This window comes from Hyaena hyaena, unplaced genomic scaffold (assembly GCF_003009895.1).
Source record: "Hyaena hyaena isolate Hyena2069 unplaced genomic scaffold, ASM300989v1 scaffold_406, whole genome shotgun sequence".
NCBI classification, from domain to species: Eukaryota; Metazoa; Chordata; class Mammalia; order Carnivora; family Hyaenidae; genus Hyaena; species Hyaena hyaena.
Window position 1 is genome coordinate 518,422 of NW_024081038.1, and position 26,279 is coordinate 544,700.

At 47.2% G+C, this 26,279-nt stretch overlaps 1 protein-coding gene across 2 annotated transcripts in view; it reads left to right on the forward strand.

Annotated features, from left to right (window-relative positions):
- CLPB (caseinolytic mitochondrial matrix peptidase chaperone subunit B) overlaps window positions 1-22,182 on the forward strand; it is a 144,193-nt gene extending 122,011 nt beyond the window's left edge. For both annotated transcript variants that reach the window (XM_039252059.1, XM_039252060.1), the window contains 9 exons: window positions 7,322-7,399; window positions 8,592-8,647; window positions 14,035-14,079; window positions 14,597-14,758; window positions 20,157-20,313; window positions 20,779-20,852; window positions 21,011-21,130; window positions 21,356-21,460; window positions 21,864-22,182. In XM_039252059.1, the coding sequence (XP_039107990.1) occupies window positions 7,322-7,399; window positions 8,592-8,647; window positions 14,035-14,079; window positions 14,597-14,758; window positions 20,157-20,313; window positions 20,779-20,852; window positions 21,011-21,130; window positions 21,356-21,460; window positions 21,864-22,112 (1,046 nt within the window). In that variant the 3' untranslated portion in view covers window positions 22,113-22,182. The remainder of the gene's footprint in view (window positions 1-7,321; window positions 7,400-8,591; window positions 8,648-14,034; window positions 14,080-14,596; window positions 14,759-20,156; window positions 20,314-20,778; window positions 20,853-21,010; window positions 21,131-21,355; window positions 21,461-21,863) is intronic.
- The last annotated feature ends 4,097 nt before the right edge of the window (window positions 22,183-26,279 follow it).

Genomic DNA, 26,279 nt, shown 5'->3' on the forward strand with positions numbered 1-26,279 from the left:
AGAGAAGGACAAATATCATATGTTTGCACGTATAGGAGGATTAGGAGGAACTTGACGGAGGAACAAGGGGGAGAAGAAGGGCGGAAATGGTGGGGGAAAGGGAGAGAGGCAAACCATGAGAGACTCTTGAATGCTGACAAAAACTGAGGACTGATGGATGTGGGGGGGAGGGGGGGATGGGCATGGAGGAGGGCACTTTGGGGATGAGCACTGAGTGTTATGTGGAAACTAATTTGACAATAAACTATTTGTAAAAAAAAAAAAAAAAAGAAGTAATAGATTGTAGACTCCTGAGAGCAAAGATCATGCCTCAGTCGTTTTTGTTTTCCCAGTTCCTGGCCAACACTCTGTTTGAAGTAGATATGTGGTGCAGTTTGTTGAATTAATTTGGTTGGGCACCATGTCTGTCTCTGTGCTCTGAGGAGAGAAGAGAAGCCATAAGCTTGCCCTCTAGTAGCTCACACCATACTAGGAATATGAGTGTATTTAAATAGTTATTAACAACACACATACGACTTGGCCTTTGGCTCCTTGGGTGGATAGGCCATTTCTCCAGCTCTGCTCTGGGTCAGCCTGCACACCTGGAAGCTTCCCTGCAGCTCCCTCTGACCAGGGGCTTATCCTCAACACCCATTGCACCTGTTCCCACTTGACTCTGGAGCCCATGAACTCCCTCAGGAAAGCTCTGCCAGCTCAAATGCTCTACCATGCTGGGGTCTGGCCCAAATTCAGAATCTCAGCATTAGCTACGTGGCACACAGTGGACTATCTCGCGCTTCACCTCTCTTTTTGACAGTCCAAAAACATAATCACCCAAGCCCACCCTGCGCTTTCTGGACGCCCCCCTGGAGTCCTGTTTCTGAGCTGAGAAATACAATCAGGCCACCCCTGAGTCATGGCATGGCAATGATTAATTTAGAAAACTGCTTGCTGTCCCACCTCCACCTCATGCCACTTCACATGTTCCTGTTGCCTGGACTACCCTGGTCTGCTGAGATACTCAAGACCCAGGCTGTCTCCAGGAAGCCTTCCTTAGCCCTCCACCTGGACACAGGGCCCATTCTTGGGGCTTCCCATGGACACCTTTTATCTCTGCACTTAACACAGGGCATTTATTTCAGTGTCTCCCTCCAAAGGTCGGGAACTACCTCTCCTTCAGCTTTTTCCCCAAGGTTGGGCACACAGGTATGTAAAAGATTGTTAAACCCCAGTGAATGAAGCCTGAGCCCATCTTCACATCCAGCCTCTCCTTAACACAGATTCTCATCCCAGCCTCCTTCTGGAAGGGTGATCCTTCTAGTGATTCCTACCCCAGCACATCCATGCACGCATATGGTGGGGGGGAGAGGGGGAAGTGTTCTGCAAAAGCCATTCTTTGCATTTTTTATATGTTAACCACTGAGTAGTAATAGGTTGGCTTCAGAAACACTAATCCTTAAAGACTAAGAAAAGAACTGTTCTCGGGCGCCTGGGTGGCTCAGTTGGTTAAGTGTCCAACTTCAGCTCAGGTTATGATCTTGCAGATTGTGAGTTCGAGTCCCTCATTGGGCTCTGTGCTGACAGCTCAGAGCCTAGAGCCTGCTTCAAATTCTGTGTGTCCCTCTCTCTCTACCCCTCCCCTGCTCACACTCTGTCTCTCTCTCTGTCTCTCTCTCTCTGTCTCTCTCTCTCTCACACACACACATTAAAAAATTTAAAAAGAAAAAAGGAGAGATCAGGCTGATCATCCTCCCAGCCTGAGGCTCCAGTCAGTATCCACTCAGCCAGCAAGCACTTCTTGAGCACTTACTGTTCTCCTTGAACCTACAAGGTATAGACTGGAGATTGCTTATAGATGTTCAGGTGACTCAACACGAGAGTCCCTCTGAAGGACTAGTTCCCCTAGGAGATGCAACAACCATGGGACAAACATGTTCTAGCTTAGGCTAAAAAAAACCTCCCACACTAGATCACCAGAATTTTTCAGGAAGGAGTCAGCCCACCCAGACTGTCCCAGAACCTTGAGCTGGACAGAGACAGCTGTCTCCTCTTGCTTTAGTTGGGCACATGATGGTTCTTTCTGTCTGGAATGTCCCATCACACCCGTACTGCCTGGCAGTCCCCTCACATCATTCTGGCCCAGAGGCAAATGGCTCTTCCGGCACATCTCCCAGTGTTCCCATTCCATTTGGAACCCACAGTTGGCAGAGCAGCATTCACCTTAAAGGGACAGATCTTACTTTAGGTGTCGTTGTAGGTATTCCAGCACCTGGCTCAGAGCTTGTTTGCTGCACAAATGGAGAAGGCTCCCTGGAGAGGGGTTAAGAAGAGAGAGGAGCCTTATTCACCCAAGGGTAGTAGTAACCACTGGAGCACTAAGAGACTCTTGGGCCCAGATCTCACTCTTCATCTTTGTAAAATGGAAGTTGAGGCATCTGTTTTTTCCTCCTTGTGATTTCAGAATGACCAAGAATTAATTCATTTAGTCAGCAACGTTATACTACCTTTGGGCAAGTCCCAAGGGTCCCTCAGGAAATGGAACTCCTAGTACCTGCTCCCTCAGATTACACAGTCTGCACAGGGCACACCCTCCTCCAGGAAACAAGCACAGGTGAATGAGACCCCTTATGCGGCCCCTCATTAAGCCCCAGTCTCCTCCTAACTGGAAATAATACCTACTTCTCAGGACTAGCATAAGGATGAAAAAGATAACTATAAAATTCCAAAGCTAGAGGTGGCTGCCATTGCTGCTATGACTACTGTTATTTGTCCTTTCTGATTATCCCACTCTTACAGAGCGCCTTCATAACCCTAGAGTCATTTCATTGACATGTGTGGCTGGCTTAGCATGTGTCTGACTGTTCCCATTTTACAGATGAAGAAACCAAGCCTCTATAAGAATAAGTGTTCTATTCAGAGCCAATCAGCTAGTAAGTGGCAGAGCCAGGACTCCAGACTAGATCCTGTAACTCCTACCCTGTCTATCATACAACCCCATAGGTGAAAGTGGACCAGAGAATACAGACCCTGAAAGTTAATGGAGTAGATGTGGGGTGGTAGAGTTAATCAAAAAGGTTGTTGCATGTGAGTTTTAAGATGGTCTAGTGGTGGTGGGCACAGGCAGGAGAAGGCAGGCATTCTGCTAAGGGGAAAAACACAGCAAGGAGGCACTGCTGCTTGCCCAGCCTGTGGAGAGGCAGCTAGGCCTATTGGACCTCATAGAGATGGGACCGTCCAGGGAAGGGGCTCAGCTGCCCATGTGGGGACCCTGACACCATTTTGAGCCCAGAGAGCAGTGGTCAGGAGACAGTTGGAGGACAGGAGCTCCTGAGGCCATGTATGAGTGGCTGAATGAGCCAGACTGGAAGACTACAGAAAGACAGTTTTCTGGGTGAGGCTAGGGTATGAGAAGGTGCTGTGGCCAGGGAAAGGCGACGTCTTTCTTTAAACTCTTGAAGCACCAGTTCAGGCTCAAGAGTCAGCAGAGCCTAGGGTCAGTCTGTCTGTCTGTCTGTCTGTATTTATTTATTTATTTATTTTTAATTTACATCCAAGTTAGTTAGCATATAGTGCAACAATGATTTCAGGACTAGGTTCCTTAATGTCCCTTACCCATTTAGACCATCTCCATCCCCCACAACCTCTCCAGTAACCCTCTGTTTGTTCTCCATATTTAAGAGTCTCTTATGTTTCCACCCCTCCCTGTTTATTATTTTTGCTTCCCTTCCCTTAGGTTCATCTATTTTTTATCTTAAAGTCCTCATATGAGTGAAGTCATATGATATTTGTCTTTCTCTAATTTTACTTAGCATAATACCCTCTAGTTCCATCCACATACTTGCAAATGGCAAGGTTTCATTCTTTTTGATTGTTGAATAATACTCCATTGTATATATATACACCATATCTTCTTTATCCATTCATCTGTCAATGGGCATTTGGGCTCTTTCCATACTTTGGCTATTGTTGATAGTGCTACTGTAAACATTGGGGTGCAAGTGTCCCCTCGAAACAGCACACCTATATCCCTTGGATAAATACCTAGTAGTGCAGTTACTGGGTCATAGGGTCAGAATGGCCAACATTAACAATTCAGGCAACAATAGATATTGGCGAGGATACGGAGAAGGAGGATCTCTTTTGCATTGCTGGTGGGAATGCAAACTGGTGCAGCCCCTCTGGAACGGTATGGAGGTTCCTCAAGAAATTAAAAATAGAACTAACCTACGATCCAGCAATTGCACTACAGGGTCTTCATTTATTTACCTGTGTAACTTGAACAGGTTACCTAACTTCTTTGCACATACTTCCTCATCTATAAGAAGGGAATCAAGTGCCCTTCCTGCTTTGTCATAATGACGCCCAAATGAAGTTATGTCTGCGGTAGTTGATGATAGACTGAAAAGTGCTAGCAGAGTAAGTTGCTGTATTTGCCAGTCCACAGTGAGAACATCAGTATCTATGAGCATGTCTCAAGTGGCCCATCAGGGCCTCTGTCCCAACCCAATAGGACCAGCCGTGGTCATCAGCCACCCTGCCAACCACACACCCTGGGGCCCGCCTTCCTCAGTCTTTCCTAGCTGCTTCCATTTTTCATTCTGTCGGACTCCATCTGCTTGGTCGTTTTTCTCTTCAGATATTATTAGAAATATCCAGAGTTGTAATTGTTTAATGGTTGGCATTTCGCCTGTTTCACAGGGGGCCCAGATCAAGCCCACCCCAGACTCATGCCCTGGGTCTGGCAGAATTGGCCAGGGACAGCTGTGCAGTGGAGTCTGCCTGGCATTATAAAGAGCTCTCTCCCAGGTGCATTATTAGAAAAGAAGGGGAAAAGATGGCCCCAGGCATAATCCAATTCCACCTTTTCCATGGCACTTTTGAACTGCATAGCCTAGCAGTGTGCAACTCTCAGTGCCTGGGAAGCTTTCCTGAAAGAGAATTCAAGATCAGAATCTCAGATTCATGATACCTGGGGGAACCAGCTTCCCTGAGGCCACCTATCTGAGTGATGCCTGGGCACTTCTCCCTCCTCCAAATACCCTCAAGAAGCCTGAACCCAGTTCATGCTCAGCTTCTTTCCAACCTACACTCTCAATTCACCCAACTTTTGGAAGAATGTGACTCATTTCAGATGACCCTTGTCTCACCCCTGCCCCAAAACATATCCATACATCATGTTCACAGAAGTCTAGCCTTTGTTTGCCATCTTATATCTATCTTCTCCCCAAACCCCCACCCACAGATTCTTATTCCTGTCAGGACACTGGGGACTCCCTCTCAGCCAGGCTTGGACTGATCCTTGTCATTTCCAGCCTTCAGGTACCTGTGAGGCCAGTGGATTCCCCAGAGAGCCATGCCTTCCATAGGGTTGGGTCAGCTAGTTTAGAAAAGCTAGACTTGAGTGTTTTCTCGGGCCCCCCTCATCATTCTCAGAGGACATCTCCCAGGAGGTTGTACTTCCATTTGTTCTTGCTAAAGCCAGAACTATTACTTTAAGTAGCAGCATTAGAGATTGAGTTGAGAGACTACAGCACAGACCTGAAGTGTTAAGGCAGGTATATGAGACCTTAACCTGATCCCACCCACAACTACTCATGTTCATTCCTGTTTCTCCGTCCGTGTCATGCCAGCCACCTTTACCCCTTCAGATCCTTCCTGGTCTCCATGATCCCTTATTAGTCCTGTTTCTTCTGGAAAGCCTTCCCTGACCTCCGTAGCTACTTCTTTGAAACCCAGCCACACACATTGTACCACACAGTATAGCATTTAGGATCTTTGTACCTCAAGACTGGCAGACACTTCGTTAAGACCATCAACTCTTTCTCAGTTGACTTGTTTCCCAGGTCTTGTCCTCTGACACATATCCCTTTGTTAATCTCCCCTGACACTCTGGGCACCAGACCATACATGTTGTTCCATCTGTAGACCAACCCTGCATAGTCCTCTGTCCCCTTCTAGCTTTTGACTGCCACGTTCCCATTAATGCAACCCAAATGGATACTTTTTAAAGCAGCCAGGGGCGCCTGGGTGGCTTAGTCGGTTAAGCATCCGACTTTCGCTTAGGTCATGATCTCGCGGTTCGTGGGTTCGAGCCCCGCGTCGGGCCCTGTGCTGACTGCCAGCTCGGAGCCTGGAGCCTGTTTCAGTCTGTGACTCCTTCTCTCTCTGACCCTCCCCTGCTCACGCTGTCTCTCTCTCTCTCCTAGAAATAAATAAAACATTAAAAAAAAAAATTTAAAAAAAATAAATAAATAAAGCAGCCATAGTGAGCAAACAAAAGAAAACCTATTTAGAGAGAGAAGCGACTCTACCATCTATACCAACTAGTAGTAACCTACCAGTTGTGTGACTTGGTCAAATCGCTTTATTTGTGGCCTCAGTTTCCTACTTAATGGAGTTAAGAATAATACTTTACTTCTCAGAGTGTTTGTGTGGGTCTTGAGTAATAAAAAAATGTTGACAGTTTTTCTAGTTGTCCCCAGCAGATAGCTTGTCCGATAAATGGTTCTTCTTCTAATGGCTCTGCCTCATTCTGCCCCCTGCTCTTATACTTGAGTGATGCTTCTGAGCCTGATTCTCCCACTTAATTTCCTCACCTTGAATGCACAGCCTTTGATTATATACTTCCTCCTAAAGAGGAGAGGTCAGGTCTCACTCTGGTATAGCTGAACTCCCAGGGAACTTGAGATATATCTGTCCCACTCCCCCACCATTGCTCCTCGCCAGAGGTCGTGGTTAGTGACAGTGCCAACCAAGTGGCCCACCCTCTGTACCCTGATCTCCACACTACCCTTGATTGGATTCCAAAAAGTACAATTTGGCTATACTTCCAGACAGCGGACTAGGTCTTGATTTTCCCAGATGGGAAAGAGTCCAGAGCTCATACCCCAGATCCCTCAGGGCCTGCCATGGGCTGCTGTCTCTTGCATTCGCATAGGAGACAGGCCCAGTCTCCCACCAGTGGTGAGTAGAAGGGGAACCAGCTCTCTGAGAGCTAAAGTTCCTCTCCAATTCTCCTTCACCAGCCCCCTGCCCCCTTCACCTCCATTCACCATCCACCCGCCTTTCAGTTTCCCTGGCAACGCTGAGTGCTCATCCTGGAAAACTTTATCCGAAATCTGCTCTGGGCAGCTTTCCAAATCCATGCTAACCTGATTAGGTGTCTCTAGGGGCCTTGCCAGCTAATCAGATTAGGCAGCACTAATGGTAGTGAGGACTTTGAGTGGGCGCAGAGCAGTAAAACATATTGTATACTTAGTGATAATTATCCTGCCTTTTGTGTCATTGATTTATCTGCCTCTCTCACTGTCCCCCCCACCCTGTCTTGTGTGTTTGGCCCTAGCGATCCGGAGGAAGGAGAATGGCTGGTACGATGAAGAACACCCTCTGGTCTTCCTCTTTTTGGGATCATCTGGAATAGGTAACCGGGAGCAGAACAGCAAGTAGGGAAGGAGTGCTGGGAGAGCCCCAGCCGCTGTGGGCCAGGGTCACACAACCCACTTCTGAACTCCAACTCTGAAAACAACTGCCTCCAAATTACAGAGCCAGCAAGAGGGTCATCTGTCACATTAGGAATAGCAGGAATGATGCCCCTCCCCCTGGAAGCTGTGGTGCAGGGCCTAATGCACCTGGACAACCAGGCCTTTGGGGTCTGTTAGCCCTGGTCCAGCCACTGCATCCCCAGAAGCTGCCCTTTGGGAACAGTTGAACCACGTCCACTGCCCAGCACACCACCTTATTTATTAGTACAGCATAACCTTCTAGGAAGCTAAAGAAAGCCCCTTATGGCCAACACAGTGTGGGGTGCATAGCAAAATTGGTTTCAGTCAGATGGATTGGATATTTTTCTAACCAGTTGGGTTGGATTATCTGAGGCATTCTCACCCCCTCACTTTACACCCCCGACCTGCACTACTACCTCCCACCATTGTCTTGTTGGGGAGTTTCACGCATTTGTTGTCTCTCCTTCCCCCCTCAGCATCTGGGGCCTAGCTCTCCCCCAGATGTAGATTACTGCCACCTCACTAATACTGTAGAACTTGATTTCCTATTCTAGACAGTAACTTCCAAACATTTGGCCATCATACCAAATGGCCCTTTAGAGCCACCGCTTTGGTGTTGTCGTTGCTTCTTTATGTTACAAAGAAAAGCTGTGAAGCCAAGTAGAAGTGTTCCTTACCCTCTCCCAGCCTCTGTTTGGCCTATGGCTCCAGGGCCTGGGTGGATGGCAAGACCATGAGTGTCCAAAGAGATGCAATGCAGTGACCAGGAAGTCAGGGTGCTCCTGTCAGGCAAGGTTTGCCCTGGGCTTCAGAGAACAAGTTGGCTCTGGATTATAAGTGTCAGCCTCCCACTGCTGGATGCTGCTATAGGGAAAAAGTCTCAATCTGCATCCACAGAAAAATCAAGATGCAGTGTAGATTTTGATTCTGCTCTCAGCATCACCTCTAATTGTCCCAGTGACATCAGGAAAGTTACCAACCCTCTCTGGGCCTCAGTGTTCCCACCCATCAAATACATTACTTCCACTGTCCATGCATTTCTGATATTCTTTCATTCCAGGAAATAGTCCTCTGGTCCTAACCCAACACTTCTCCCTTCCTTCTTACTAGGAAAGACAGAGCTGGCCAAGCAGACAGCCAAATATATGCACAAAGATGCCAAAAAGGTAAGGGCCGGGATTTGGGCCTGAGGTGCAGCCCATAGAAAGCTCGCTCCGACTGCTAGCCTCCAAAATTCTAGGCTCTGTCAACAGTGAATCAAAAAGATGGGTCCTGGCCTAGGAAGCAGGCCTCAGATCTGGCCCCAACTTGGCCACCAAATGCTCCAGGAATATGGGCAAGTTATCCAATCTCTTTGTGCCTACATTTATTAATCTATGAAATGGGGGAAATAATCCTTGCCCAGCCTGCTTCCTGGGGCATTTGAGAGAACCCACTGAGATTCATCCATACATTTTCAGGCATTTACTTTGGCCACTATTGTACTAGATCCTGATAACTCAGCATTTAGGACACTCCCTGACCTGAAGAACTCAGGCTGGACAGGGAGATGCCTTTAGAAACATACTATTACTATCTAGTACATCAAGACCAGGCTAGAGTCTTAGGGCCTATAGGAAAAAACAAGTAGGAATAAGAAGATGCCTTATTGCTTCTCTCAGTTGTATGTGAGCTTTTAAATATGATTTCTTATGCCCTAACTGTGGTGTGATCATAGTCCCCTTTGCCCCCTGACTCAGAGCCCATAGGAGAAGGCTATCCCTCTCCCATATTTATTCAGACTCTGGCTTTCCAAGGCCTGCTTTAATTTGACTTTCTAGGCAAACTGTTAATGTTTTCATGCAGAGAGAAACATCCAAGAGATCCATCCTTGGAAATAGCAGAAACATTTCAACTAAAGCCAAACATTCTACTTTCCACCAGTCTTTCCAGTGCGGAGGCTAAAGTTCCCCTGCCCACCACCTGAGATTGCCCATGACCCCAGATACCCTTGCCTAATTTCTATGGGAGGCCTCTGCCAGCCAAACTACCCCAGCAGCAGAGTCCTGACCACCTTTCCTCCTGCTTCTAGCCTCACTTCCCCTTTGCCACCTCCCTGAGGGCCTGGCAGCCACAGAAACAAAGTAGCTCAGGCTGTGTCCTCTTGAGCCACATCCCTGGCCCCCTTCTACCTAATAATTGGCTAAAGGCTCCTAAGTAGCTATACTCTCCTTCAACCAAACCCAGAGCAGACTCACTTGACAGGCAGTAAGCAAGAAGCAGCACACAGCATGCTAACATACTACAACCAGAAAAGCATTTTTAAGACAATTCATCAGGTTGGCAGCGATTGAAACAATTAGCACTCTGGAAAGAGCCATAGACTAGCAGGACTATTAGGGAAGATACAGTTACGGGCAGGAACCACCTGATTAGGGATGAAGAATTCTGAGTGGTTTAATTTTAATACTGTCAGAAAGGTTAATATTTAATTACAAATTATAATCTCCTTATCCAAGCTGTCTTAATATGTCTTCATACACCGTTACACAGTGGAAGAGGGAAAGCATTGGCTGATTTGCTGGTGTAGGAAGGAGGTGGGGCTTGCTAAGAGACTGATGATGCAAGTCATTTTCAGTTGGAACAACTGAATGAGGGGCAGACTGACACCAGTGCAGGGGCTCCTAGAAGCATGGTTGTGGCATCCTGCAGTACACTGTCCCCTTGGAGGCAGTGGGCTGGGCAATCAAGGCCCTGGAGCCAGCCATTCCTCAGCACAATCTCCAGTTCTACTTTCTCCTGACCTTAGGCAGTTTAATTGACCGCTCCAAGTTTCAGGTGTCTTGCCTCAAAGTAAAGCTGTCTAATCCTGTGCCTAAGATGGTTGTGAGCATGCAGTGAGATAATATGAATCACAGCAAGCTCAGGCTCTGGCACATTTAAGTGCCTGATCCCTTGTCTCATGTTTATTCATCACCTGGTACTTTCTGGAGCAACATCCCATCAGCTGTCTTATTTGATCCCGTGATGCTAAATTAGATCCACTTTTCAGATGAGAAGACTGAGACCCTACAGCATGTAAGGGCTTGTCCAGATTCATTTGTGAGGGGAGGAGGTAAAATCAGAATCCAGTCTCTCATCTCTTTTCTCAATACCATTGTTCCCAACTGCAGAAGGAGACTAGAGTATAGATTTGTCCACATGTCAAATAGGGAGATGAGAGGCATGAGAAGCCCGGAACAACTATCTGTGTATTTAATTTTTTTTTTAATATTTTTAAATTTATTTTTGAGAGAGAGATAGAGACAGCATGAGCAGGGGAGGGTCAGAGAGAGAGGGAGACACAGAATCTGAAGCAGGCTCCAGGCTCTGAGCTGTCAGCACAAAGCCTGATGCTGGGCTCGAACCCACAAACCGTGAGATCATGACCTGAGCTGAAGTCGGACGCTCAACCGACTGAGCCACCCAGGCGCCCCTCTGTGTATTTAATTTTTATTTATATGGTTGTTTTTTAAGTAGGCTTCATGTCCAATATGGGGCTTGAACTTGAGATCCTGAGTTCAAGAGTCATACACTGTACCGATTGAGCCAGCCAGACACCCTAATTTTTAAATCCTCAGTGTTGCTTCTGTAAAACTCCTACTTGTACCAGCCCTATGGGCCAAGTCACCTCAGAGTCTGTGTTTAGTACAGACATTCTCTGGCCATGTAACAGGCACGTTTGAGACCTGCTTTCAAAATCTGAGAGTCCTAAACTGTACTCAACACCAACAGGACCCAAGGAATGATATATAGGAAGTGTCATGTCATAGAAAGTATAGAGTAGGGCTGACTAAATGACATGCATACTGGCCTGGGAGCTGGTGGCTTGAACTTAAATTCTGGCTTTGTGATCCTTAGTTTCCTCATTTGAAAAGGGTCACTGGTACTTCTGGACCTGGCTGCCTCACAAGGTCTCATTTGTACATTTTTTTTTAATAATTTCTTTATCAGATCTGGGAGTTTTATTTTTTTCTCTCATTAGCCTCTACTCTTTCTCCCAAATTGAGCAGCTTTGTTAACTTCCCTTATTAGGGGTAATACTCCTTTAAAAAGAACCTTAATGGGGGCGCCTGGGTGGCTTAGTCGGTTAAGCATCCGACTTTCACTTAGGTCATGATCTCGCGATTCGTGGGTTCGAGCCCCGCGTTGGGCTCTGTGCTGACTGCCAGCTCAGAGCCTAGAGCCTGTTTCAGTCTGTGACTCCCTCTCTCTCTGACTCTCCCCTGCTCACGCTGTCTCTCTCTCCTAGAAATAAATAAAAAATAAAACATTAAAAAATAAATAAATAAATAAATAAATAAAAAGAGCCTTAATGGTGCTCTGTGACCTTATTCTGAGTAGTGTGGTAGGGCCCTGAAGACCGCGGTGATAGTGGTGCTATGGCATAGGGATTGGAACCGAGGGTTGTCCACCTGCCTGGGTTCAAACCCCAATTCTTAACTACTCTGGAGTTGGCTGGAACCTCTGCTTACATCAGTTTTCTCATCTGTAAAATGGGTCCAACCGTGGTGCCTATCTCAGATAATTATGAAGGTTAATTGAGATAATAATCTAAAATGTTAGACACCATCATTATGTAGTAAGTAATCAGTACATGTTGGATATTACTATCATAATTGTTGCCTCACTTGTAGATAATCCTAAGCTAAGATCATGTGAAACCAAAAGAATTCAAGCCAAGAAACTCAAGCCCTGAAACTTGTTCAAAGTTACTTAGCAAATCAGTAGAATAACTAGGATGAGAACCCACATCATTTGACATAAGTGAGCATTAGAGTCTATACTTCTGGATCCTGGGACAACTGACATTGGGCACAGAGCTTAGAATTCTTCAGATGAAGACTGCCAAGAGCTCCGCTGACTGACAGCAGGAAATAGGAGGCACTAGAGTTCAGTGGCTGAGAACACAGACTTCAAGCTAAATTGTCAAACCTGAGTGGCCTTGGGCAAGTTACTTTCATCTGTGACTTAGTCTTCTCTTCTGGGAAGAGGGGATGATAAGGTACTTACCTCGTAGACTTGTACATGTTCTGAGCCCTATAGAGCTGCCTTAGAAACATTGTCAGGCACTTAGCACACAATGTCTGTCAGCTGTTATCATTAGATACCCATGTCATAGCTTCCAATGCATTGCTCCCTCTGGGAAACACTCCCAGCTTCCTCATGTCCATCCTCCCATTCTTCCTCAAGTCTGTATTTCTCTTGACTGAGCTGCCTGGGACCCTCTGAAAATGTTTGCTGGCTAATGCCCCATGGTCTCTGATAGCAGTGATCACCTCCACATTTCCTTAATACTTCTCCAGTCCTTCTCTGCCTCTTGGGTTAGGTCCTCTCCTCAGGCCCCTGGTGAACCAGGGAGAGAAAACAGGGCCTGTGTTACATAGGAAGAAGCTGCAGTTCCAAAAGTGGGGGTAGCATGTCCAACACCACACAGACAGTGGCCAAACTGGGACTGGAAGCCAAGCCCCTGTCAGGGCTCTTCTGCCATCCTCTACCTTGGGTACAAAGTAACAGGACAGAGAAAAACTACATCACCAAGTGAATTTCTGACCAGCAGTTGAGCTAGAATGTGGCCTGGATTTCAGACATAAATAGCTACCTCCCTCTAGGCTCCTGGCACCCTGTCATCCCCAACCCTCAGAAGAAGCATATTCAGTGAGTGCACTTTCTAAGGTGGAAGCATGTGCTGGTAGGAACCTGGGAAACCCTGGTCTGGGTAGAGAGACAGGCCACCTGTGAATGCCCTTTTAACTCCCTAAATTCGTCGTGAAAAGGAGTGGACACTCTGTGTTAACTCACAAATCCCATACTACACACACACACACACACACACACACACACACACACCCTCTTCCCCTGAGCTAATCATGGTTGAACCTCACCCCAGAGATTCCCTGCAGATCACTCCTAGGCCCAGTGGTGGAGAGAGATGGGCTGCAAGCTGCCATATGGATAGCTGTTAAATAAATTGAAAGATTTCTTAGCATGAAAGAAAACTAAAACAAAGGAGCATATTCCTATAAAGACCTGCAAAGCCAAGGGCACCATGGAACTGTCTGGGTATTTGTTCCACCCCTCCATCTCATCATGGTCCACACTGATGGTGACCAAATTTATCCATGTCTGCCTGCCCCACTTGAGATGTTCTTCTCGACGATGGAGACCAAGACTTGTTCGCCACTGTAGCTCCAGTGCCCAGTACACACAGGATGCCCTCAGGAAGTGTGGGATGGGTGGGAAGGTGGGTGATGTGGTAATCAGACCAGTAGAAGCCTGAAAAAGACTTCTGAGCCAGATTTAGAAGGGCAGAGACATGACTTGGGTTTACTAAGGTAGCAAATGGGGGAATCATGTGGGGGATGAGTGAACAGAAGAGGAGGTAAGGAGCCAAAAAATATCTATGGTAAGAATGAGATAGAAGATCTTGTGTTGGTGAAGTCTAAAATCCTAGGGCATATTTGAGAAGCTCTCCTCCTTAACCCTTCCCTCTACCTTCCTGCCTCTAATTGGACTCCTGCTTGTTTCCACACAGGGCTTCATCAGGCTGGACATGTCTGAGTTCCAGGAGCGGCATGAGGTGAGTGAGAGTCCTTGGTGAAACGTGGTTTGGCAACATGATTCTTCTGCCTTGCAGTTTGTCTTTTTGGAGCATATGTGTGCAACAGGATCACTGATCTGTTTTGTACAGGACTTGCTCTGGAAAATAAGCATAAAGAAGATCTGTCTGCTCTCTCATTACAGCAGGATTCCTGCCACCCCAGGAGAAAGCCCGACTGTCCTTGTTGATACGTGTAGTCTTTTTTTTTTTTTTAAGAGTATTTATTTTGAGAGAGCACACATAAGAGTACACGTGCACACACGCACAAATGGGAGAGGCAGAGAGAAGGGGAGAGAAAATTCCAACATGGGGCTCAAACTCACAAATTGTGAGATCATGACCTGAGCCGAAGAGTTAGATGCTTAACCGACTGAGTCACCCAGGCACCCCTTGACACAGGTGGTCTTAATGAATAAAGCCATTTTTCTGTGCATGTCCATATCAGAAACTAAAAACACAGAAAGACTTTTTCAGTATATTTTCTTCCTTCTTCCAGGTGGCCAAGTTTATTGGGTCCCCACCAGGCTACATTGGCCACGAAGAGGGTGGCCAGCTGACCAAGAAGCTGAAGCAGTGTCCCAACGCTGTGGTGCTCTTCGATGAGGTGGACAAGGCCCATCCAGATGTGCTTACCATCATGCTGCAGCTATTTGATGAGGTGAAAGTGACTTTGATCTGGGATGGAGTAGGGGATACCAGAGGTATGGGGTGCTTTGAATCAAGAATCAAGGGCCCAGAGGCCTGTCTGATCCCATCACTTGCCACTTCCCCCTGTGTATATTCAGTCACTTAGCAGATGTGGCTTTGCCCCCTTTCTGGACCAGGGTCCAGGCTGGGCACTTGAGGACAGACCAGTACTACCCAAGAATTGACATTTTCTGGCTGCCCAGACTGCCTTCTAGAAAGACATGGAGCAGAGGTACCAGGACAGAGATACCTGAATTTTTAGTTCCAGCTCTGTTCCATCTCTAGGCATCAGAGACCTCACGTGACAAAGAAGGAGGCTATATCTAAGATAAGCTCCCAAGAACCTTTCTGGCTCATGGAGCCCTTTTCTTCCAAGGAGTTCCAGGTTCACCACAAATTGGACAGCTTCCTACTGGTAGGATAAGCTGTAAATAAGAACTCCCTTTTTCAGTACATTCTGTGTACTAGGTTTGTGTTAACAACGTCAGCGCTAATCATTTCAATATGCAGGCAGTAGAAGCTGTCTCGTTTTTTACAGAAGAAGAAACTGAGATTCAGAGCGGCTATAAATGACTTGCCTAAGGCCATGGAGCTATTACGCAGAGGATCCAAGTTTGGACCATAGATACATTTGATTCTAGAGCCCCAGTTCTTCCACTCTGTACCATTCCTTACCTCAAGCAGGGGAGGGTTGAATCTCTTCCTTTAGAGGCCCAGCAGAAGTGGGCATGAGGCTTCTCTACTGCTCCCAAGCCAGGGCTATATTAACCAATATATATGTCCAGATGGAGTCCAGCCGACTTTTCCACTTAGCGCCTTCCAACTCTGGGACAGCAGGAAGGGGTTTTGCTTCCCGTGTCATGAGTGTACTCAATGAGATATGGGAAAGAACTCCCCATGGACCAAATAGCACACCAAGTATCAAACCAAGACCACCCAGATTCAGATATCTCCATAGCTGCCCATCACCTTCTCCATCCTTGTCCCTGCCCCAGTTTCATTGCTGTCTTCCTAGCCTCCTGCCAGCTCTTCCCTGTCCCCACACCACCCACTGAGGAATAAAGGCCAGTCCTTCAAAAATCACATATTCAGTTACCTATACCTGTGCTCTAAGACCTCTCACTTTATTCCAGTCTCTTGATGGGATTCAAGTACACAGCTATGGACTAGACCCAGGCCTTCTCTCTGGGAGTTCCCTGCCTAGGTAGACAGATGGAAAGGAGACATGATAATAGTTGACATTTTTTACTTTATATATCAGGCACTGATCTAAAACATTTACTTGTATCGATTCATTTAATCCTCCAAACATCCCTCTAAAGATAGTTCTTATTACTGCCTCTGTGTAAGATACGGAAACTGAAGTAAAGTGAGATAAGTAATTTGCCCCTGGACATATAGCTGGGAAGAGGGAATCCAAGATTGGAGCCCAGGCAGTCCGGTTCAGAGCCTGCGGCTTCACTAAGAACCACCATGCAGCTAGGACCAGAAGAGAGAGGTAGATCTGCAGTGAGGCATTCACAGGAAGGGGAGCCCAACTCAGGGATTGTGAGCAGAGCAGTTTCTGACATCCCTGCAGAGGTACCTCTGATGACCTCCTTGGCCCAGAAAAAGGGAAGGCAGCTGCTGACTGAAATACAACCAGTGCCACCTGGAAGTTGTTCCCGCCTGCCTATATAAGCCCTGTCCACCCCTCTCCTGCTGTCACTCCATTGACTACCTTTTGGAGTTGATAATAACCCCTTCTTACAGCCCCTACCAGCCTACTACCATTCCTAAAATTTATACCCTTGGTTCCATTGACCAAAGCTGCCATCCAAGATTACTTAGCCAGATTTATGCTTATAGGCTTCTTGTGGACAGGGACCTTGTCTTATTCCAACCATTCCCAGAGCCACAAAATCAGGGGAAATACTCTGTTGAGTAACTGAATTCAACAGAAATATAGTATACCTTCCAAGGAAAACTAAGGGGGTTCTAGGCGAACAAGTGGAGAAGGGCTGGCAGCAGACACCTAATATGCAGCAGCACGGGGGCATGAGGCAGCCTGGCCTGTCCAGGGAACTTCAGCTGCTCAGCACTGCTCGGCTGCAGAAGGGAAGTGAGAGCAGAACAGTGGAGGTGAGTGGGTAAGTTGATGGGGGGGCAGTTACAATCCCAGGAGGAGTATAGGTTTACTTGTTAGATCGTAAGGAGCCTTTAAAGACTTTAAGCAAGAAAGAAACATGACCAGGTTCTTACTTTATAAAGATCCTGTAGGCATTGGTGAGAGAATGGACTGGAAAGCAGAGGGGGAGCAGCAAGGAGGCTGTTGAAGCGTCCAGGCTAGAGCTGAGGACGCCTGCTCTAAAGCAGAGCCACAGGCTGGCCAGGGCTCCAAGAAGGCCAACTATGCAGGGCTCAGTGATTTGACTGGATTTGAGGGGAGATGGAGGGGTTTGGGGTGGCCAGCTGCAGGATTTCTGGCCTGGGTGACTAGACGGCTGCTGCCATTGACTGAGGCAGGGAACACCAGAGGACGAGCAGCAGATTGGCGAGGAAGGTAAGTTCCTGAGGTTTGAAATTGCTGAAAATGAGATGCCTGAGGGACGACCAGATGGAGGTGTCCAAGAGGCCAGCCATCAGTTGGAGAGGTCTAGAGCGTAGGACAGATCTGGACTGGAAGCAGAGATTCAGGAATGCATCAGCATGGACAGGGTAGTGGACACCACAGGAAGGGATGAGATCTCTCAACTAGGGTGCGTAGTATGCAGAGAAGAGAAGGCTAACAGAGAGCCTTGTGACCTATCAGGAAAGTCAAAGAGGGAATATGGTTCAGGTTGGGTAGAGGGGACACAGAATGCAGTCTCTGCCTCAGTGTTCATGAATGAGTGGGGCAGACAGGCAGCAAAAAGCATTTCAGCCCACTGTGGTGCATGCTGTGCTAGGCTAAGTTACAAGTGCCGGGAGGCGTAGGGGCACATGATCCAGTGTGGGGGCATGAAGGAAGCCCCCCCCCCCCATTCCCACCTAGCCCAGTTCTCCCAAGCCTGGATCCAGAGAAGCAGGAGCCATAATGCTCTCACCAAAACACCAGGCAGCACTATGACCCCAAAGCCTACAGCACAGGGCAGAAGTCCCAGGAAGAGACTGGCCCCTGGGGAACCCAGCCCTGCTCTTTCAAGGTTGAAAGAAGTGGGAAAGCAGCCCCTACAACTCTGGGGTAGCATTCACACCCACCCAATCACTGCTGGGAAGTGTGCCAGTGACACCTCCCTCTTTGGGACACACCTTTATTGCCAGAGACTCTGAGGAAGAGGAGACATGAACACTGAAAGTCACCCTTTGAGTCAGTCTTACACTGCGCCTGTTCCCATCACCCATTTGGGACCCATCCGCAGGCCCAGTTGGAAGCAGTGCTTTGAACCTGGAATGAAATCACTGTTGGTTATTGCTCTGACCAGTATGGCAGCATGTGTACTCAGTCCTTCGGGTTGAGCTCTGTGAACAGTGTCCTATGCACACATTTGGACACATCACTCTCACACACACATACACACACACACAATAGGTCTCCAAAACTAGAATTGCCTCCAGGTACAGGCGCCTGAGTGGCTCAGTTGGTTTGAGTGTCTGACTTCAGCTCAGGTCATGATCTTGCAGTTCATGAGTTCAAGCCCCACATCAGGTTCTGCGTTGACAGTTCATAGCTTGGAGCCTGCTTCAGATTCTGTGTGTGTGTGTCTCTCTCTCAAAAGTAAATAAACGTTAAAAAAAGAAAAAAAATTGCCCCCAGGTAGATACTGTTGATCTATAACTCATAAATAGGGAAGCTAATGGCAAAAGCTCAGGAATATCCACGTCTATCCTTGCTTTCCCTTCTTCCCACCCCAAGGCAGGGACAAGAGAGTGATTAGAACTTGAACTGCAAGGCCCCTTCTAAATAGACCCCCTTGGAACTAACACTTTCTGAGAGGCCTGTGCCAAGGACGAGTATAAAGCAAGGCTAACAAGCACCAGGTACCATGTCCAGCATGGAGTAGGCACTAGGTTAATGCACATTTCTTTCCCTTTAGCCTCTGAGGGCCAGGGTGAGTGTGCCATTATTTCGGCTTTAGAAGCAAGGGCTGACCCTGAGTCAGGTCCATACTGCCAAGGAATGGGAAATGTTGAGGGGGACTAGTTACTAGCTGAGTCTGGGGCAGGCAGGAGCTGGCAGGTTGGGGTCAGTGACCTGTCCCCAAAGCCATGCTCTCTGGCCTGGCACAAGCTTTGCTTTGTGGGAAGAGTGTGGGAGTGCACGGAAAACACTAAACAGGAGACCTGTGGTAGATGTAGAAGTGCCCCATCGGTATCCACTGTTGTTCCATCAGTTCTGCTCAGCGAGGCCCTAACCATTGCTTTTGTCATAAATGGCTATAAAGTGCTGTTGTATAGTCACAGCCTTGGTGTTTGCTGAGTACGTGGAGCTTCTTACTCTTGAACTGAGTGGCCCCAGACAGCTGTACTTTTCTCATTCTTCTGTCCCTTCTACTGTAGCTCCTTTTATCTTTTCTCAGTGCATCTGTCTCCAGTATAGATGGTTTCATCTTGTGTCACTTCTAGAAAGAGCTGAAGATTCCAAGGAAACTTCCCATGTTGGTTAAAGGAGGAGCCTTGTTTTCTCTCCCTCTCTGTCAGGCAAAAGAATGGCTTTCAAGATGCAGAGATTATACCGTTTTCAATTCATCTCGTTCATTTTGATACAACAAATATATATTGTCTGCTGTCATAATAATAGTTCAGAACATTTGGATTAACTTGGTTAACTAAGGATTTCATCTCATTCATTTTGATACAACAAATATATATTAAGTGTCTGTTATTGTAATAACAGTTCAGAACATTTGCACAGCTTGGTTAATTAAGGATTTTTAACCAACATGACCATATTAGTCTTAACAGTGGCCCTATAAAATACCCTCCTCTGAACTCTTACAGTGACCTTGGCTTCCCCTTACACCACTTAACTCACTGAATTTTCATTGCTGGTTTCTTGAGAGTGATTTCTTCTCATAACGAGGAGAATGTCAAAGGCAAGAAGCCCCCACTGCCCCAACACAGAGCCTGGCCCAAACTGGACCTCCAAGGAAGTGTGTTGGATAGATGCATGTTTAATCAGGCTGACTTTCAGGGGTCCTGATTGATGACAAACAGAGGTACAGTCTTGCCTGGAGTTACTCTCAGCAGGTAGAGTGGTTGCTGCCCAGGGCAGTGAGCACTGCAGCCTTGGGGTGAGAACAGTGTTCAGAGAAGTGGGAGTAGGGAGCAGCGAGGATTCTGGAGAGACCTTCTGGAAGAGGTGGTCAGGCTTAGCCCTGCATGACCATGGAGTCACTGTTCTTTCCCAGGGCCGGCTGACAGATGGAAAAGGAAAGACCATTGACTGCAAGGACGCCATCTTCATCATGACCTCCAATGTGGCCAGCGACGAGATTGCACAGCACGCGCTGCAGCTGAGGCAAGAGGCTTTGGAGATGAGCCATAACCGTCTCGCTGAAAACCTTGGTAAGGCACAGGGCCTGAGCTGTCTGGGCAGTTGGGCAAGTGCCCAGACCACCAGCACATCTCCTCAGGAGGAGGAGGAGGAGGACATCAGGCAGGAGGCCACATCTGTCACCTTTGTATTTGGAAATGAACCCTCCATCCCCTTGTCAAGTCAGAACTCAAGTCTTGTCCTGACTCTTCTCCCCCTCCATCGTTCTCTCACACAACTCCTACCCTAAGGAATCCTTAGCTTTGGATTTGTAGCACATAGAGCTGGAAGGGCCTCAGGAAGTGCCCAGTCTAATCCTCTTGATATTCAGGTGGAGAGCAGGCCAAGGTGTAGAGAGCTTGAGACCCTGACCAGGATCACATAGACCATCAGGGGCAGGACCAGATCTCTTTTCATGAACAGAGCCAAGAGGCAGGCACAGTTCCCAAAGCTCCCTAGGTGTGGGGAGTAGGCAGTTTATGATTTTTTTTCCACAGGGGATGTCCAGATTAATGACAAGATTACCATCTCAAAGAACTTCAAAGAGAATGTGATTCGTCCCATCCTGAAAGTAAGAGGTCTTTGTCCTTCCTATTGGAGTCTTGGGTGGGAAGGTCCTCCTTAGACATCTCAAAGAGAAGTTCTCTCTGTCTTCCCCATTGGGGTCCAGTAATTCCCTTTAGCCCTCTGGGTCACAGAGTTCACCCCACCTCTAACCTGATCCTGCAGGCTCACTTCCGGAGGGATGAGTTTCTGGGACGAATCAACGAGATTGTCTATTTCCTCCCCTTCTGCCACTCGGAGCTCATCCAACTTGTCAACAAGGAACTGAACTTCTGGGCCAAAAGAGTAAGAGCAGGAACTGCCTGTGGGTGGGGATGGGTCATCTGCCCACTGGAAATCGGGGAACACTGGGTTGGGAGCACCCCCTTCCTAGAGGCTTGGAGAACAGTGTTGTGGGCCAGTGGCCCCAGTTGCACACAGTCACTCACGGCCCCAGGCCTCAGGCCAGAGTGGTGAGAGATGGAAAGCACTGGGCCACATGCAGGCATGCTCCTATCTGACCTGTCTCAGGCCAAGCAAAGGCACAATATCACGCTGCTCTGGGACCGCGAGGTGGCAGACGTGTTGGTCGACGGCTACAATGTACACTATGGCGCCCGCTCCATCAAGCATGAGGTGAGCACAAGAGCCTTAGAGAAGAAAGGCACCTCCACACCTCCCACCCCAGGGCCCCCAGCCCCAGCCCCTGGGCTCCCAATCTGGAATAGTTTGTACCCAAGCAGATGCCCCTTCAGAACCAAAACCAGAAAATGATCAAGTAAAACTCCTGTCCTGGGGATAACCGAGTATGAATCCCTGCCAGGAGTGAGGAACTGAGTTGGGAACCTCAGAAGCTGACACCCCTGAGTCTTTAGCATAGTCCTTCACACGGTGTGTTTTTAGCCCCACTCTATAGAGGGCAACTGAAGCTCAGGTTTCTGACTTGCCCTAACAGTAAGTGATAGAGCCTGGGCTCCAATTCAGGCTACATGCTGGCTCAGGCCACAGCAGTGATGACCACTTCACCTGTCACCTACAGGTCGAGCGCCGTGTGGTGAACCAGCTGGCAGCTGCCTATGAACAGGACCTGCTGCCAGGGGGCTGCACTCTGCGCATCACCGTGGAGGACTCCGACAAGCAGCTGCTCAAGAGCCCGCAACTGCCCTCACCTCAGGCTGAGAAGCGTCCACCCAAGCTGCGGCTGGAGATCATCGACAAGGACAGCAAGACGCACAAACTGGACATCCGGGCACCACTACACCCTGAGAAGGTGTGCCACAACCTCTAGCTTCTACCTACCTGCCTATACGTGCCCTCGACATCCAATAAAGGCCCCTCAGCTGTGGCATGGCAACTGACCTATCTTCCCCTCATGCCCTTTCCCTCCTCTCCACCCAGCCTCAGGCCTGTTTACCTCCACAGCCGCTGGAAGATCCCTCAGCCTCAAAGTCAAAAACAGGGATTTTGCTCTCCCCTGGACCCTTTTTTATGGGCCCAAAACTTGCTAACAGGTTCCCAGGAGAGGGGCTGCCTTCCCACCCTCTTCAGGACAGGCAGGAGGTCCCTTTTCTTTGTCCCTCAACATGATCCCCATGGCCTATACAGTTTTTGGAACTTTATCATGGTCCCAGGAAGCTCAGAAGTTTGACAGCTAAGAACAAATCTGGCTGGGGAAAGACAGGGACCAGGCTGTGACCTGCCACCCTCTGCTGGCCCTCATGCTACCGAGTCCCCATAATATCTGCACAGATTGTGGAGAAAGAATGCAGAGGCTCAGGCACAGAGGTTGTAAAATGTAGGCTGTAGCTACCTCTTTCCCATACCCTAAAATTCCAAGGAGAAGGGACCCACAGAACCCTTCCCCACTCCACTGCCATGTGGTAGTTATTCCCTCACCACACATTTTGGTGTCAGGCCAGACCGAGTTTCTCCAGCTTTGGAACTAAGCCAGTTTAAGGCACCTCTAGGAGGAAGGCTGACTGGGTCACTCCCCTGCTCTGCCCTGGGACTGGACAAACAGTACCAAATGACCAAGCAAGCTCAGCTCTATGGGACCTCCTTCAGGAGACTAACACAGACATTGGGGGGCTATAGGGAGAGAGATAATGAAGTCAGTCCTGTGCCCAAGTGACCATGAAGTCTGTAACAGCTCTGTCTATCCTGCTGCTCCAGCTAAGTTAGTCTGGAGTAAAACCTTCCCCATGTAGTCTCCTTCTTTGTCACCAAGCAGAGGGGCTGCACACCATCCCAAAGGGCATTCCACACCAGCCACGTTTCAACCCCAGCTTAACAGGGCACAGCAAGGCCTGGTGCGTCCTTGGGCTCCACTGATGGTAGCCACCATTGATGACCACTCCATAATCCTGCAGGGTCATTTTAGAATCCTCCTTTGGTGTTAGCTAATCTCTTTCAGGAAGGAGAAAATGGTGGAAATCAAAGTCCCTTGGGTGATGGAGGAATGCCATAGCAGTATGGAGGGTATGAGGTAGACAGAAGCCATGACATGGGCTCCAGCAGATACTCCAGCAATCACTGTCCAGCCCCTCAAGGAGCTGCCTGCTGCTCCCTACCTCAGTGACTGCTATTCTTTTTATTAGTAGTAGTAGTACTGCTGCTGCTGCTGCTGCTACTACTACAACTTCTTGTTTTGAAATAATTTTAGACTTAAGTTGCAAAAATAGTAGAGTTCCCATATACCCTTCACCTCACTTCTCATAATAGTAACATCTTGAAAACTATAGTATAGTTATTAAAATATAGTATATTATACTATACTATGGTATAGTATAGGAAATTAACATTGAGGCAGTACTAACTGTCTGTAGACATTCAGATTTTGCCAGTTTTCTCACTGATACCCTTTTTCTGGCCCAAACTCCAATCCAGGATACCATGTTACATTTTGTGGGAGTTTTTGTTTTGTTTTGTTTTGTTTTGTTTGTTTTTAATTTTTTTAAATGTTTATTTATTTTTGAGAGAGACACAGAGCATGAGTAGGGGAGGGGCAGAGAGAGAGGAAGACACAGGATCCAAAGCAGGCTCCAGACTCTGAGCTGTCAGCACAGAGCCCTACGCAGGGCTCGAACCTAGGAAGGGTGAAATCATGACCTGAGCCAAAGTCAGACGCTTAAGCAGCTGAGCCACCCAAGTGCCCCTGTTTGTTTTGTTTTTAAAGTTTGTTTATTTAATTTGAGAGAGAGAGTGTGTGCATGTGGAGGCGGGGAAAGGGCAGAGAGACAACCCAAGCATGCTCCACACTGTCTGCTTAGAGCCTGAAAAAGGGCTCACAGACGTGAGATCATGACCTGAGCTGAAATCAAGAGTCAGACGCTTAACCAACAGAGGCATCCAGGTGGCCCCCCCCTTTTTTTCCATGTTACATTTTGTTGCCCTGTTTCCTTCATCTCCTTCAGCCTGTGACAGTTCCTCTATTTTTCTTTGCCTTTCATGAACTTGACACCTTTGAAATGTCCAGGCCAGTTGTTTTGTAGAATATTTCTCAATTTGGGTTTGTCTCTGTTTTCATATGATTAGATTGAGGGTCTGCATTTTGGCAAAACTACCCCGGAAGTGATGATGTGCCCTTCTGGTGCCTCATAGCCTCATTACCTTTGATCACATGGTTGAGGTGGTGTGTGCCAGGTTTCTCCACTGTAAAATTACTAACTTCCCCTTTGAAATTAATAAGAGTCTTGTGGGGAAATACTTTGAAGCTGCGTAAAGTCTTATTTATTCTTAGACTTTTGCCCACTAATTTTAGCATCCAAAAACCAAGTGGTTTTTGCTTATAAGTATTAATGCTGTGTTGGCCTAATGATGACTTTCTGTGTACTTATTTCATCTATATTAATTGGTATTCTACTCTGGGGAAGAGCTATCTCTTTTCTCCCATACATTTATCCAATAATTTATTTATATCAGTATAAACTAATAGTTATTTATTTTTTTCTGTGGGTTATAATCTAATACTAAAGTAGTTTATTTGTTGCTCATATTGGCCCACATTTGGGAACTCTTTCAGGTTGGCTTCTCTCTTGTTTCAGCATTGTCCCCATAATTTTTTTTTTTTTTTTTTTTAGCACTTCCTTACTCTCCAGCACACAAGATGTTCCAAGTTCACTCATATTTTTCTTGTTCTAACCCTGGCATCAGTTACTTCCCTCGGTAGCCCCTGGTTCCTTTCTCAAGAAGGGCATCAGATATATTCATTGCTACTGGAGTGTCATTATTTCTAGGCCCTTTCAGCACACAGAGCTAGGAAATATGTGTATTTATGTTAACACACACATCACATACATCTGAATTTATTGTATCTGTATGTATATTAAAAATCATGAGTTCAGTTGATACCAACAGTTCAAATCCAATGCCATGGGATTTGTGACACTATTATACTTTTCTTTCTTTCTTCTGCTCTGTTTCTTCTTCTTTCACTCTGTTCGGTGTTCAGACTTCCCTTAGGAGCTCTAATTCAGTCAGTTAGTGACCATCCTATGTGGAATATTCCTATTGGATAAAGTTCTTATGCCTGGCTGTCAGCCTTTGGTTCAGTCAGCTGTGACAAGGAGCAGCAGGCATATAAATGAAGACCAGATAACTTTCATATCAGAAAACCCAATGGCCACCTTCCTGAGAGGGAAGTAGGAGACAGGGTAGATCCTTAGACTTTAAGGAGCTTAAGTATCACTTCTACAGATTCTTAGCTAGACCTCCTAAATGATATTAGGCCCCCGTCATCACTTCCATAGCATCCTAGGCAATACTCACCTCACTTGTATTACTTGTTCTGTGTCTATATTTGTCACTAGAATATAAGCACCCAGAGGGCAGATACTCTGTTGTTTAGCTCACTGTCCTATTCTCAAGAACCTGACACAGTGCCAGCATAGGACAGATACTCCAGGTATTTGGGTGGATGGGTGGGCCCTGCAGCAAACACACATCTTTACAGTGGGTCCCAGTATCATTTATTCAACAAGTACACATTTATTTGTCATGTTTTTGTGCCCAGCCAGAAGGACCTGCCAGGATTGGGCCCTCAGTAAAGGAGGCAAAGTAAGACCCAGATCCCATACTGAGTATCCTGGAATGCATGAGACTGGGCTTGAAAATGAAAATGTAAGACCTTTATTATTTCAAAAAAAGAAAAACTCAAAGATGTGTAGTGACTGATTTAGAGGTTTAGGGAAAGAAACACACTTAAACCATATGAAAATAGAAAATAGGGGCGCCTGGGTGGCTTAGTCGGTTGAGCGTCCGACTTTCGCTTGGGTCATAATCTTGCAGTTCGTGGGTTCGAGCCACGCGTCGGGCTCTGTGCTGACTGCCAGCTCGGAGCCTGGAGCCTATTTCAGAGTCTGTGTCTCCCTCTCTCTCTGACCCTCCCCTGCTCACACGCTCTCTCTCTCTCTCTCCTAGAAATAAATAAAAATATATATTAAAAAAAAGAAAGAAA